Source organism: Channa argus, chromosome 16 (genome assembly GCF_033026475.1).
Source record: "Channa argus isolate prfri chromosome 16, Channa argus male v1.0, whole genome shotgun sequence".
NCBI classification, from domain to species: Eukaryota; Metazoa; Chordata; class Actinopteri; order Anabantiformes; family Channidae; genus Channa; species Channa argus.
The window spans coordinates 9577620-9593705 of NC_090212.1; the positions used below are offsets into that span (position 1 = coordinate 9577620).

Genomic DNA, 16086 nt, shown 5'->3' on the forward strand with positions numbered 1-16086 from the left:
TAGCTTAATTTTGACTGCACACTTAAAAAACTCTTCTAGAGTACCCCACAAATCAAACATCTGACGATTCATGCTTTAATTGCTTTGTTATGCATTGCAGCAAAGAAAAAATGTAAACATACAATTTTTACATAAACAACAGAAAGCAGAAAATACAAGTTTAGTAAAACACTGACAAATTTTAATTAAGTTGCATTTAAATGTGCTGCATAATTACTACATTGTCATATGTCTGTTATTTAAGTGTTTCACATTTTCTGTTCTCTTAAAAACTGTGTCCTAACCTCAGTGAACCAGAGGGAGACTTCTGTTAAGTGCCACACACCACAGCAGCTTCAAAAGTGCTTCAGTGCACAAATACACACATCTCCAACACACAGAGTGGCACACATGCCTGCACACCACAAGAAAAGTGAACGAGAACAGGAGAAAGATAAAAAGAAGCAGAGAAATAGCTTAACACACAATTGCACACACACACACACACACACACACACACGCACACATAAACACACTCAAGATGGGGGGCATCTCCATACTTTAGAGAAGAGAGTGGACCTTGGCTTGTCTCCTTGAGTCAGCAGTCAACCAAAAGGAAACACGATGGCAAGATATTGACTTTTTCACTGTCTGTCTAATAACAGTATTTTGGAGTACATGCAATCTGATGCTGTAATGTGTGCAGACTAAAGTGCAGCCTATTGGCTGTGACCATTAGATGCACTCTGAAGCCTTCCCTGCCCATATAAATCTACTTCAGTCCTGCTCTATAACCTTTAACTTGAAATTGCACTGGGAGAACAACAGAGGAAAAAACTTATCCTCGGCATGTTCAACTTATTTTTCGGTCAGCAAGCAGAGTGAACTGAAGAGGTGGACTGGTAGAGGAGATGGATAACTCAGTGTATTGGGGATGCCATGTTGACACAGTGACCTTTTAGGGTCAAGGCGAGGTCACACACTTACATACGCACACACCCCTTTGCATTAGGTACCTTGGAAGGGGTAAAAGGTCACCTGCACTTGCCTGCATTAACAAAATTGAGCCTTGCATGGCTTATGCAAATTCAGACACAGGGGCTCCTAGTGAGTGGCAGCTAGACAGCCCAAGTTGTGCCTTAGCACATTAGTTCCATTAGCATATTGCCAACTAATGGCAATGTTTACATATTTGACATGTCAGTTTACCATCAGCACTGAGAGAGGGTAGTGTTCCCCGCTGGCCTCTATCTGCTGGATTGCATGATAGCTGTCTGTCTAAGGGTGCTTCAGAGGAAACAGAAAATGAGAGGGCCCGCTATGGCCCCTATCGGTCGGCCGGACTGTCTCTTGTTCTCTGAGGCTGATTTAATTGTGAGGGTGGGTGACAGAGGGGTTCAGGCCCAGGGGTCAGTGGGTCAACCTTATTTTCTCACCCTGGTTTCCTGGGCCCATGGAGATGGGGGTCAGCGTGTCAAATTAAATCTCGTTCCAGGGTTTCCCTCCCTACTGTCATGTATATTCATCGGTGCTCCAGGTGCCTACCACTTCTGGAAATTCACAAAAAGGTTAACTGCTAAAATAAATAATAAAAATGCCCCCTGTTAAAACCGTTGACCTTGTGGAATAAGCCCTTTGCCTGAGCACTGCCGGAATTCTTGCAATAAAGCTTACACTGAATAAGGCTTATACACAACTACCATTCCGCTAAAGGTAATGATGTCCAACATGGCTTTCTTCAGTTGCTGTTAATTTAAACAAGGCATAAAATATTTTCTATTAGTGATGGCACTGTGAGAGGTTATTCAGATTTGCTGTTTTAAAAATTATCCACTTGTACTCCAAAATGTCCTTGCAGACAGAAACTGAAAAAGTGAGTCCATTTCATGCCTCTCTAAAATAGAACTTGCCACTCTTGATAATGAATGCAGATTGCATCCCCATAAATTAATGCACGGCTCTGTATTCATCTGCTTTATGTTCTGTGTTTCAGATGGATATGTGCACCTGTGCAGTGGAGCACCTGCACTTGGCTTATTAAAGGCTATATATTAAAACGCAGGAGCACAAGATGGCTCCATTTAGGTTTTATTTCACAAATTCAGAGCAAGCTTAACCCCAGTTCAAAGGCCATCTTCAGGGTGACACTTAGCATAATTGCATAAGTGTCTTAACTGTTTCCCCTTCAGCTCTATGTGGTCATTTATAATATATGTGCAGGCTAGAATCCCCTTAACTCATTCTGCTATGACACATTATACCACTGCTATGCTTATGTTTTTAACAAACCTGCATATATTGATTAATGATACTGAGGGAATACTAACCACTTGAACCTGGGGTATTAATCAAACAGTCTAAAATATTTCTATAAATATTCGCAATCTCTAATGGGACAGGTCCAATTTAAATCTATAAATACCATTGTATGAGAAAATGAATTATGAGCATTAAATAGTTTGACAGCAGCAATAGTTGTAATAAATAATTCAATATGTGGGGCAGGTGCTAATTAGCTTTTGTGCAACACAGACAGAGCAGACAGGAAAAGGTCTGCTGCACTAACTGAGACTTGATGCTGTAAAATCTATAGTTCTGTCTTACTTCCTTCCTCAAGGTAAGAGCATTTCAGATTCTGCTGCCTGGCTGCCCAAAGGAGCAGCCCTCCTAAGATACAATATCTCCCCGTCTCTCTTTTTCTCTCTCTGTTCCTCCTCCTTTTGTTCCCTTTGTACCGATCAAAATTCATGCTGAGTAGTGGGTTATGGGCCCGCAAACGCACACTGCGCAGTTTGGTTTTAATCTGATTCCACCTGGCCCTCCTAACAGAATTTCAGATCCCTAATATCATTCCACAGGCGCTGCTGTGACCAGGATTAGCTGGCCTAATGATCTGGCAGCTCATCGCACACTGGCTGTTCCTTGTCTTCCGAGAAGAGAACTCAGGAGCTCTCATTCCGTCACATCTCAACACTCTGAACACTGGATGACGCTGTTGTAAAGGGTGCAGAACATTAACAATCTAATTGAGCCAATTTGTAAGTATTCCTGCTGAGAGTTTCCTGCTCAGAAGGATACTGACACCCTCCACACTTCTCTAGGTGACCACAGCTTTCTTCCTGCTTCCTGTTGAAATCACAGCACAAAAAGCACAAATTTTGCTAGAGCTGTAGCTCAAACTGGTGGCAAACTCCTGATGTCCTTTTCACTCTCAAGGCCACCAGATGCCAAAACACTATTTTTTATAACATTTGCTAACCCCATCCTGGAGTGTCAAATCCCTGCTACCTGACCAGACTGGGTAAATAGAATGGAAAGGGTGGGTGTGTGGTGCATTGGGGTTTGACATCTGCAGGCAGGGTGACGGTGATATCAGATGCCCCAGTAGGGGCAGATCTGTCTGGAAGGCCCCCGGCGATGTGGCCTGATAAGCCACTGGCCCCAGAGTCAGCGCTGGTAGGACGAACTCAATTAGCTCCTGACAGACCTCCTCAGCCTCCCCGCCACAGCCAGAACCCACTGGCAGCTGCCACAGTGACCTCTCTTCCAGGGGCCACTGCCACCTCTTACCGCTCCAACACACAGCCAGGGACTCGTTTTTGGGAGAGCGGAGACCATGCTGAAAATCTGCACAGCCCAGTAATGTCACAGAAATACACACAGCAGTGCACATCCCACCAAGGGTGGTCGTTGTGTGTTCTTGCAAAAGAGTACGTAGATGAAAAAGGACTGGGGCTCTAGGAGGGGTTGGTTTGGCCTTTGGGAGAATAAAAAGAAATGAACATTTCAAAACGCACTTAGCTGAAATATGGAGGATGCCACTCTGTCTAACTGGTTCCAGGTTAATGACCATCAGGGGGATTAAGGGCCTAAAGACTCTTGGGCCAATGTGCACGTGTTTACCATTGTTATGTGGGCAAATGTGCTAATAGGCGTGTGTTTGTGTTGCAGATGCACAATATGAGAAATGGAAATATAGTACAGAGTAGGGGGCCGAAGGGGTGGGGGGTGTTGGTTGATGGCTTTGGTTTGGTTGGAGGCAAGCCCGGCACTCCATAGGGACCCATTCTAATCTACAAGGGAGAGGCCCCTAATTTTGGAGTTTCTCATTCATTAGTCCTACTCTGGCAGAGAGAGTGGAGGGAGTGGGCCTGAAGGGAAGGGAGGGGCCTCCTTATTAACAGATATGCCAGACACTCAAGAGAAGCTGACAGAGATTTATGATGTGCAGATCTATGGAGGCAAACAAAAGGGAAGTTGAGGAGACACAAAAACAGGAAAAAGGGAAAGAGAAAGTAAGTGATACACGGGTGAAACGGAGAGAAGAGACAGGGAGAAAGAGAGAGCAGTGTTTATTGTAGCATTGGGGAGGGCGAGGGCCCTGAATCAATAGTCTGTATGCTAGGGGCTCGTGCAGGGTTACCACTGGGGGAGGTGGGGGCATGCTGCTCTGTGGCCTGAGCAATTAAGTTTTTCAGTCTCCAGCAGAATATTATATTTAGCTGCTCCAAAACGATGTCACTATAGTCTTTATAAAGCCATGAGCTCACTCCACTACGACAACATGAGCCCCATGTTCCAGCAGCACCACAAGATAGCGCTGGCCAAGAAGGAGATCACATCTATTGATCCCCCCCTCCTGTTCCTTCCTGTTCTAGAGATGCTGCTGGCAGGAAAGAGAGGACCTCTTGTGATACTGGCACTGCTTTTTGTCTGACGTAAACCGTCTGGGCTGCATTTGGCAGATCTAGTTCTTATAAGGGGCTCAGTCCAGGATGTTAAGATGCAAATGGCTGTGAGAGAATTTAGTTGTCTATACTTCCCAGTACAGAGAATAAAGGGTTAAAAATATTTCAAGCAGACCCAGTGGGGAAGCTCCCAGCAGAATTGGAGAGCTCATCATACTGTATGAGAGAAGAAAAAAAAAAAAAGAAGTTCGGTGATAAGTCTAGTCTGCCGAGCAGTACATTTGGGATCAAATTTCTAATTCTGCTCTTTCATTAGAAAAGATTAGTTTCCATTACATCCATTATGTGGCATGGTCATGGTATAATTTAACAACATACATTTACAATGGCTCATGATAACAAGAAAAATAATTATATTCCACTGCTGGCAACAATGACCCTTAAAAACAGCGTACAATGCTTTGTATTTTAAAAGTCTCCTCCAAAGCTACTAACAGCAAAACCGGAATTTGCAGTTACACAAGATACAATTTGGTGTTTATTCACAATGTCATAATACATTCTTGTACATGTCAAGTCACAAGTGGATCCTTACTTTATTACAGCACTACTTACTGTTTTTCAGTTCTTTTACTTTACAACTTGTGTTCAATGTGTCCATTTGAACAAAGAGTCTATTTCTATGTGGAAAGTGCTCAAAGTTTGAGCCTAAAACACATAAAATGCATGAATAAATATGTGATTAGTTTGACACTGTAGGCATCAGTCAAAAATTTGTTTTATGCTAAAAAAAGGTTTTTCATGGTAATGTATTTTGTGTTACTCATTTGAGATAGATATGTGGAAAGCCAACAGCTATCAACAACAGGACACCTCTCATACACTCTCTGTTCGGTTCCTTATATAAAATAAAGAGAACAGATTATTATCTCAATCATAAAAAAATTCTAAAAATATGAATTCAACTCATGCATTCACGCTCTTCTTCTTTGTCCCAATGTATTTGTGAAAAAAACTGCTTAAGAACATAGATACAAGAGTCTGGATAATTTTATCAGAAAGGCGGGGGGTTCTCCCTGTGTTGCGTGTTTTATTGTGTGTATCACAAACAGAGAAGTATTATAAAGGGTTAAGACACAGTCCAGTGTAAATCACTGGTTTAGACACAGTGACTGTGCGTTTATTGGGACAGAGGCATGAAATTACTTCATTAATCTTATTCTGATAGGCCGCCCCTGTTTAGGGGGGAACTCTACCTGTTTAAAACAAAGCCCATCCTCCCTGCACCATAAATTATCCTGTTCATCATAGGAAGAGACAAATATAAACAGATAAACCCACATGTGAGCACATGCATTCACATAAACAAAAACACAAGGCAAAATTAAATGAACAGGCCAAAATTAGCAGGTTTATTAGCAGCTGTCTGGAATCATTTAAATACAACCTGATGTTTACATATTTGTACAGTTTCACAGTCAGTGTTTAATCACAGCACATAGGTAAGATTAAAATATCATGCATGGAAGTGTGTTCATCATGGTCAAAATTTAACATTTGGTTTCTCACATTTATAATTTCATTTTGGGCAAACAGCTTATATTACTCAAAACACTATTGCAATGACTGTCTGCCACAGCAGCCGACACAGTCATAGCAATGGCCTCTAGCTTTTTACAGGCTCATCTCTACCAGCTGCCACACATTCCCCATAAATAGTGCTGGTAATAAAAAGGCGGGTGGGCCTAACTGATTTATACGGTAGTGTCCACCGCCACACCATTCAGGAATAATTAAACTTTCGGGATATTACCTGAATTAATGCTTTTCCTTCAGGGGGCAATCTAAACATACATTTTAGCATCCACCATGTCTGGTTTCACCGGACATTCTGTAAGAAAGGGATTCTTCAAGTGGCAGGTTGAACAACGAGCCAATCAACATCATACCTAGGGCTGGAGGAGTGGTCTCATAACGAGATCTTTTAATGCAAACATGTTTTGTGACCAACAGGCAAATACACACATGAACACCATGTTGTATAATTTGAAGGCAGATGAACAAGCAGTGACACACACCCAGAAGCACACAAACACACACACGCACAGACTTTATACTACCAAACCACTCAGTAATCAGTAGAAATTATAGTATTACAAGAGGAGATCTGACAAAGATGCATTTTATAAGACAAAATGAATCTCTAATAAATAACTCAATAGGTAAAAGTCAAAACCCAGCATGACTATCAGAAAGAATTACTATTTTTCTTTTTACTAAACTTTCACTTTTATATTTGAGCTGTTGATAAAGATCTGGGTACAATGATATAGCAGAATAAAACCAGGCAAATCAAAATAACACAGGAAAGAAGAGATTCTCCAATCACGTTATCAACATTTGACTACATTTTTTTCTCACGCTGACAAGTATTTTTGAACTTTGAGGCTCTGATATGTAAAAACAAGGTTTTGGGCATGGTGGGAAAAGCAAGGATGAACAGCAGTAATAATGTCTCTATGACACATCCATAACATTGCTAAGTTGTGACGCAAATTGCACCTGTCTTTTGAATCTGACACTGAACACAATGCCATGAGCCACTCAGTGTTTTAACATATAGGCCATTTACAATGATTCAAAGCATACAAAAGCAATGTAAAAAAAAAAAAGAGAGAAAATGCCTAAAAGTCTAAAGCGGTGCGAGGCTCATCCAGGCCCCTTAAAGAAGACTCAGTGACAGTGAGAATCACAGTTGCTGCTGTGATAGATGGTTTCAATATTGATTTCATAAATAAACAAAGTTAACTATCGATCCTAATCTTATTTTGCATTTCAATTACTACTCCAAAACATAACCTTCAGACAACTGGCCGCTCAATACCAATAGCTTTCACTGATAAACACCCTTATAGTTATCCTCCTTATGACACATTTTCTCACCAAGAGTGAATTAGTGGACCCCCGAGTTGCTGTTGTGAACTTTAGGGAAACTAAAGTACATTTAGTTTTTTTTCACAAGGTTTCCTTGTAACCAATTTACCACTGGGAAGTTTAAAGTAATCTCAACTCTACAGTAATCGCTGTGATTTCTGGCATCTGCGTGTATGCATACGTACAGTACATGCCTGTGTGTCTAAATGAAGAGGACCCCTTCAATGTTGGAGCAACAGGAAGAAGTGCTGACGCACCGTGTCAGTGATAGCACTCTGCTGCCACAAGGGCATGAGAGCCGACGTAGGCTAGCATTATCCTTCTAGACTAATGGACCTGGTTATTTTTAAACAGATTCTCACACTTTGGTGGAGGTGTCCAAGGTTACTGTGGACAAGAAATCAGGTGGGACGCTTGTGGTGACGTTTGGTGGTTTCTGTGTCGGTAGATGTTGTGAAATAGCCACAGAGGCACGGCAGCTAATCACTGAGAGGTGTAAAGTCCAAACATCAGAAAGGGTCTCGAGAGATCATGGTATAGGTTAAATTAGCAATATTAATATTTTTACACGGATTTCTGAATACAGTGCAATAAAATTCAGGTAAACACATATAAAAAAAGGAGGCCAAGTCTGGATATTACAAGTTTTTCCTAAACAAATTTTCTTGAGTGCATAAAGAGTGTGTGCGGTTTGATGTGGCAGCTCCTTAAAAGTCAATCTTTGCACTAAACAAGTATGAACCCAGCTACAGAACATCCAGAGTGTCAATATACTCTGCATCCCCTTTTGGCCTGGAGAGGGACAAACATGCTCCCCCCTCCCCCCTCTCAGCCTGAGCTGAGTGACATATTTACAGTGAAAGTAATCATACTAGATACCAGAAATGAGAGGGCTCCAGCGTGGCCAGTGGACTCAGGAATCTCTCTAATGAATTGGACAACAAAGCCCTGTTGGTACAAGGAAGAAGTATTTAGAATTGGGTGACAAACTGAATTTTAAAACATTAGGGTTTTTAAAAAAAGGCACACATCCCAACAGCTCTTTAAAACTCTGGGACATGAGCAGGACGGCAGTGGGACAGGTGGGTTGGCTGGTCAGCTGGTCTGGACGCTGTAGCTACAGAGGCCACAAGCTCCTGGCTCATGGCGGGGTGACCATTCTCGGCCAGGAGCCTCTTCTGGTAATGTATTCCAAAACCAAATTACGGTAAGCTGATCCCATCTGGATAGTGTCTGTGCACGGCCGCTTTGGTTACACACCACTGCTTCTAGCCTGTGATAGCATCTCCATGAAGACAGCAAAAATCTGATTAACCCAATAACGATGAAACACTTGGTCAAAGAGCAAAGAGCTTTTAACTTAAGATACACTAATGCAATTCCCTCGCCTTGTTTTCTGAAACCTAATAAGAATCAAGCGGACAGACTGCTAGAGATGGGTGCTTGCAGGCTCTAATGTAGCAAGCTGGGAATGAAGTCAAATAAATTGAAATCTAATTCATCAATGTGTGCTAACTTCTTTTGGTTTTCTCTAAAAAATACATTAAAAAGCTCTTATTTCATGAGGGGAAATTGGACAGCCTAGTTAGTTTAGAGAAGTGGCTCTGCCAGGGCTTAAGGAAAGCAAGGCTGTTGATGGAACATTTAAAAGCAGAGAGAAGTCACATCTCAATTCACTGCCCCTCAGACCGTGTGTGTGTGTTTTCTAAGAACCGCTGAACTTAAACTGACAATCTTCAGCACTGGCTGATTTCTGGGTGATAAACAGCCACTACAAGATCAACAATAAGCCTGACACTCTCATAAAGTACTGTAAATCTGATAGCATGAGCCTGAGAAACAGCAAAGTAAAAAAGTTGAGTTTAATACACTACATACCAATGGTATATGGAAGAAAAAAATTGGGGGTAAATACATTATGCTTTAATAAAATCTGTGTCATTAGAATATACAGTAATAACGTCGATATCACAATTGCGTAAAAAAACAAGAGGAGTGTGTCTGTATATTTTTTGTAAACTCTGGCTCCATCTGATTTCCAGGTAGTAGCGATGCCCTCGGGTCAGTCTACACAGTGTCTACTACAGTGATTCTACAATAGTGCTGTGCTAATTACATGGAGCACATACGTCCAGCTAATCCTCTCAGCCAAGCATCACGGCCACATCCAGCCCTCAGTGAGGGGGCGCAAATACTGTTGCACAATTAAAAGAAGAGAGCCACTGCTGAACCAAAAAGATAACGCAAATTATTATCATAATTTCTACACAGGTCAGTGTGACAAATTTGTTGCTTGGGAAAAAAAAAGAAGACTATTAATTTTTTTTTACACATTTTACTGATAACAATTTCTTAACAAATTACTAACATTATTTACACATCAACCACCTGCTCATAACCCTGCCTTGAAAGAATTACTGCTCTTTTTACTTTTATTTTAGAATCTAAATATATCTCTCAGTCAACTATTATGAACATGGGGGACAAAAATATGCAACTTTTTTCTTATGCAATGTGTCATTAAATATTAATCAGTTTTTCCTTTTATTATGTACAAATTAAAAATCACTGCACACTATCCCTAAATGTGTAATTATATAGCAGTATGTCTCTATGTAACTGTGTTATTTAGTGGAAAAAAATAACAGGTTAACAATTGTAAACATTACGGACCAAACACCTATGCATTCTGGATTTAACATTTCATAAACTAGTGAGTAGACTATTATATTATGACTATATCATTTAGGTAATATTTAAAATATTTTTTTGAAATGTATCAAATTATCTTAAAGGAACAAAGTCAAATAAAGGCAAAATATATTTGAGAGAATTTGCAAGAGTTTGCCATGAATATGATTCAGAATTTAATTTGGAAATAGTATTTTTTTGAGAAAATAGTCTACTCAAATTTAAAAACAATCCTCTCTCAAAATGTTTTTGAAAGCAGTGGAGTGGTGCAATTAACCACAAACTATTAACTACATTACTTTTGTCTTCCAGTTTAAGGAATAACTTTAGGAAAAAAATCACAATGAAAAAATATAAGCCCAGAGAAATGTCCACTTTGTTGCTGATGTTTGTGTAATTTTGTATTAAGGTGTGTCTCAGAGAGTAATGAACTGTATAACAATAACTAGTGGAAAATTCCAAGAGATTATTCACCACACATATTAGATATTAATAGAAGTTACAGATGTTTTACATTTGGAAATTAAAGCTTATGCTAAAGAAATTCTGCAGGCAAATACAGACTAAAAGAATTCATCTCTCAAACTGTACAATGATCTTTTTTTTGTTTTGTTTTGTTCTGGTTCTCTGTTAAAACTTTTAACAGTTACTCTTCTTTAAAATCAAATTAATTTTACTACATGGGTTAAGTGTGGTAAAAATGAATAATAGTGAGTAGAGTACATAAAAAGATTCACAGATTTTGGCATAAATGAGAAGAATGCAGAATGTAATTTTTAGTAACTCTTCTCAATTTATTCATATTTTATTTTTATTTTCTAAATGCACTTTTTTCAAATATTCACAAATTATATCTGTTGCATGTGAAGCACTTAAATGATAATACCTTAAAAAAATAATAACATAAGCAAGATTGACATAAAAGTTAGCTACATTTTAAAACCCATCCTCACATAATCCTATTGTGTTGAGTGTTTTTCATTCATTTTATCAGTTTTGAGCTGTAAAAAATGCATTGACATTGTATCACAATATCACAAAAGTGTAAAAATAAATAAATAAATAAATGTTTATGACAACTTAAAAAAAAAAAATATATATATATATATATATATATTTTTTTTTTTTTTTTTTTTTTTCTGTGGAAGCTATTGGTGTGTTTACAAACATTTAATATATGAGTGTTGTAAGCTCAGATTCTCCCAGTGGCCAGAAGCAATTTGTTGCGTGGCGCTGAGTGGGAAAGACCTGCAAGCTCATGGAGGTTACAGGGTCCTTTTACTCGTCTTTTCCTGGCTAAAAATATTATAGTGTGTAATTTATCCTTTACAATTCCACCGGAATACGTTAAACTCATCTCCTTAAAATACTACTCTCATGTTCCCTCAGTGGCCTGATCAAGGAACAAAGCCATCAGCAAACAAGCTCCTAACCCAACTGGACAGGTAGCCCAAATTCTTTAGGAAAAACACACACTTTGCAGAGGGGCACACTAAATACATCAGTCATGCTCTGGGTTCTAATACATAAACACTGGCATTCATGACATGCTCACACAAATAATTTACACTCACATGGACACGCATTCACAGTTGCACCTGCCCTGTTGCTCTATACTGTCAAGTCCTGATCATTTTAAAAGCCCTTAACACAGTGAACATAAATAAGTGCGTGTTTAACAGTGAGTGCAGAAGTTAGAGGGTATAGGAAGAGTGAAGCCAGAAAACAGAAAAATACATCACTGCTAAAACAAGAAAAAGTTCAGTGTCTAAACTAACACTGTCCAAGGAGCGGAAAACAAGAGCAGGTACTGTTAAAACAGCAGAGAATAAGCCATAAAGACAGGAAAGAAATGAAGCTGCTTTACAAAAGAGGAGTTAAAAGGAAATGGGAAAGAAGGTGCACCTACTGGTTATGATAGCTGAGAGGGTCTGGAAGACAAAGTTCTGAAATGTCCATCAGTCCAGTTTTAGCATTCCAGGAATGAGAAGAAGAGGAAAGAGAAAACAACTGAGACCCGTTTCTTTCCCAAATGACAGCAGAAGACCCTTAGAGGCAACGCTGCCAAAAAGCCCCTCCAGCACTGCTCCCCCCAGCCTGCACAGGTATGTTGGACTCTGATGGATTGAGTGGGAGCTTGTGCGTGAACATGTGTGTTGTGTATAAGTGTGTTTGTGTGAAAGAGAGGTAGAAAAAGAATGTGTGTCTGAGTATATGTAAGTGAATGTGTGTATGATAGAGAGAGAAAGAGAGAGAGAGAGAAAGAGGGAGGGAGAGTGAAAGAGGGAGGGACAGAGAGACAGAGAGGTAAAGGGGGGTGAGAGAGAAAGAGAGAGAAACACAGGCGGCAGCGGGATGAGCGCTAAGATGGAGAGAGCATGAGAGCGTGAGCGAGAGGAATGACTCTTTCCATGGTCGGGATAGGGCTCTTTAAGACTCAAGGGCTTGATGAATATGGAACAGCTGCTGTTGGCTGGCTCCGAGGGGCAGGACTTAAAGCGACAGAGGGGCCGGCGGAGCACCGGGGAGGAGGGAGCAATTGCTCACTCACACACTCCACTATGCACAACACACACGCCACACAGGCTTTAAACAAATCAACCTATCACATCACCAACAGAAGTGCAACTAGGACAATAGTCAATAGAGAAAGTTTCCATCTCAACTAAACCAAAAAAGAAAGTTGTGAAATTCTGGATGCTACAAACTCAAAAGTAAGATAATGAACAAATATAGGGGGTTGTTAGCAATAATGCAAAACCTTGATTTGTGAAATAACAAATGAAAGTCTTTGCAAACTTTGCAAACTATAAAATCCAACAATTTTTGAATTGTACTGTATCTTTATAATTTTTGACAAGAGTTTGAAATTTATGATTTGTAATTGTAAAAAGATCACGCACATTTCTTAGCTTTCATCGCTGTTTGTGTCCTTACATTAACATACGTTCTTTTTGCAATGCAATTCAACCAAAGCAAAGCTATAGCAACTCACCCGGCAACAACACAGAACTTTGCCAAGCAGCTAACATATCAAAACTTCACAATAAAAAAAACAAAAACTTAAAAATTCAAAATATAGCCAGCACTGTTATACAACACATAATGTAGTCAAATATAATACTGCACACTATAGAAGCTTCAGCAAGCTGTCGAGTGCATCTTCAGCACTTCACTTTCAAAAAGCAATAGCTTTTAAACCACTAAGGGCAGTAAATGTATTTATTGAGCTGTGTCACTAGCTCCATTTGCTGGTGTTACATGTGAGGGACCATTGTGAACCTTTCACCACCTGTGAGAAATGGTCTCAAGCCATAACTCATATTCTGGAAGCCCATCAGCCTCTAAAGAAGCAGAAAATCCAGCTCTGTCTTCTCTAACCCCAGCTTTAGAACCGCCTGTGTGTCACTGTTGATCAAGCCCACTAAGAATGCCGAGAATGCAGATACCATTTCACATTCAGAGGGTCTCCATGTTACTGTATCCCCACATTATAAGAACAGAGCTTACCATGGCATCGTATTGGAGAAATGAGCAGTCCAACAATAGCTGACACTTGGCTGAGTCAAGCAGGAAGAAACAGCAGCTTACCGAGCTCTCACAAACTCACAAGGTGCATGACAACAGTCTTCAGCTACTTCAGTAAAAATGCGAGGGGATGAGATTTGCCAGCAGATGTATAAAAACGGTGCGTTAGGTCACTCTGCTGCTTCCCAGCTTTCTCTGCTGAGCAGGAACAGTATAACCCCTGGAGAGGAATCCAGTTCCATTCATGAGCTCACATTTCTATAATCAATGCAAAAACATCACGCAATCCCCTATTGATCATCACAAGCCTATTGATGTGCAGAAATAGTGCCTCCACTGTGGCACAAATCACACAGCATCTGCTCTGTTTTGTGACAAAAACAAATGACTAAATGACTATCCAATTAAGATTGATGCCAAATCAAACACCTGTCAGAATAATTCCTTGACACTCACATTTGAACATAGAACTGCACAAAATACGGAATAAAAGAAAAAAAATTTGTGTAAACCTTAAAGTCAAGGCACAAAGTATACCAAATCATTATAAAACATTAATAATTATAATAATCTAAAATGAAATGAAAATGTAGCTTGAAATCTGTTGTGAAGGTAGCTGTAGCTTAATTGAAGAAACTTAAACTGTCCAAAGAATGACTCATTAAGTGTTGAATTACTGCACAAAACAAAACTCACGATCTAGTAGCTGCTGAGTTGAAGACCAGAGACCTGATGACCTCTAAGAAGACTACTCTCTCATGACACTGCAACCTTATCCCTGTCGTGATATATGTTCTCTCATGTTGATAACTGCATCCATTTGATAAATCACATTTCTGCATATTTTCCTGTGGCCTTCCCAAGGCTTTCGACTGACACCAAACAGACTTTTGTCACACAGGGTGAGCTATGAAAGACCTGCTGCTGCCGCCGTTGCTGCTTATCAGCTCTGTTAAGAATAACAATCACAGTTGTGTGACAGTTGATTTGACAGCAAGGGATCTGATACAAATAAAGAATAGAGTTGCACTAGGCATACACTCCATCCCAGGTGGCATAACAAGCAGAGGCAAGGCTGTGTCGATTATTTACTGTAACATGTGGCTAATTATTTTATTTAAATGATTAAAGTTTACTTTTTTGTGCCATTACTTTTAGAGAATCTGTGTGTACTCGTCCTGTACAGCTGTTCATATGCATTAGGCTGAGTCTGTTTGTTTACGTGTTTGTTACATGTGTTTTCAGACATATATGTGTGTATAAGTGTGTGTGTATCCTGTGTTAATAAAAAGTGCTGCTTTAGTTAACGACCTAATTGACGAGCTCCTCTTATACATAATGTCATTGAAGTAGGATGTAAACAATTTTGGCCTTGGAGGAAGGGAAAAAACAAATGCCTTAAAACTACACATCTGGAAAAAAAATTTATCTTATTTTTCTCAGCACATGCAATACCTAAACTTTTCCTTAAAACAGCACAATTCAGTTGCCTTTCCGAAAGTAACAGGTACAGTTTTGCAGGTCCACGTGCAGTCCACATGCTTTAATTAAAGATAAACCGCGTGCGCACTTATGTGCGTAATTTACAGTAGCTACAGGTGCGTCGAAGCCAAACTTCAAACGCGATCAAGTGTTTCAGCTCCTCAAATTCCAATAGAAAACAGACGGGGGGGGGGGGAACGCAACAACGTCTCCCGCATGTGCAACAGGAAGATAAACTGCGCGTGATGAATGTATGGTGTACCTTAGTCGGACAAGTGCTGTCACATCCCCGGCTGAGCATAGCTGCGCTGCAGCAGTGGCGTCTCCAGCAGCAGTAGCGGTGCTGGTGGTGGTGCTGGTGGTGGTGCTGCTGGTGTGGCTCAGTGTGTCTGAGCGCGCCGTTTAACCGTCTCACGCCGTAACCACACCACCAACTCCTCCTTCGGCGCGCGCCCTGTGACTCCACCAAACTCCTCCACCGGCAGCAGGAGCCCGGTGAGCGGGGTCAAAAGTGGTTCAAGGAAAAAAGTCTGGTACGAAGAAAAATTAAGTGAGAAAGGTAACGCTTCCGCCTGTCCGCCTCGTGACTTCAACACACAATATTTATTTGCTGGAATATAAATTACCACTTAATTGTTTATTCATTTTTAGTAGGAAACTCGCCAAATGTAGTTAGTGCCTCCATGTACCTGTAGCAGACCGAGGTCCTGCTTATTGCGCCTCTCTGTTCAACATCTTCGAGTTGTGGTAGCTACATTTGGTACTGGGAAAACGGCACCACGGC

At 40.3% G+C, this 16086-nt stretch overlaps 1 protein-coding gene across 4 annotated transcripts in view; it reads right to left on the reverse strand.

Moving 5' to 3' along the window:
- The window catches only part of esrrb (estrogen-related receptor beta), a 44107-nt gene extending 28360 nt beyond the window's left edge, over positions 1–15747 (reverse strand). The window contains exons 1-2 of one of the 4 annotated variants that reach the window (XM_067480747.1): positions 12202–12700; positions 8481–8549 (exon numbers count right to left, since the gene is read on the reverse strand). In XM_067480747.1, the coding sequence (XP_067336848.1) occupies positions 8481–8549; positions 12202–12251 (119 nt within the window). In that variant the 5' untranslated portion in view covers positions 12252–12700. Of the gene's footprint in view, positions 1–8480; positions 8550–12201; positions 12701–15564 lie in introns of those variants that run through there. The other 3 variants (XM_067480748.1, XM_067480750.1, XM_067480749.1) reach the window with 3 other exon arrangements.
- Between the last annotated feature and the right edge of the window lie 339 nt (positions 15748–16086).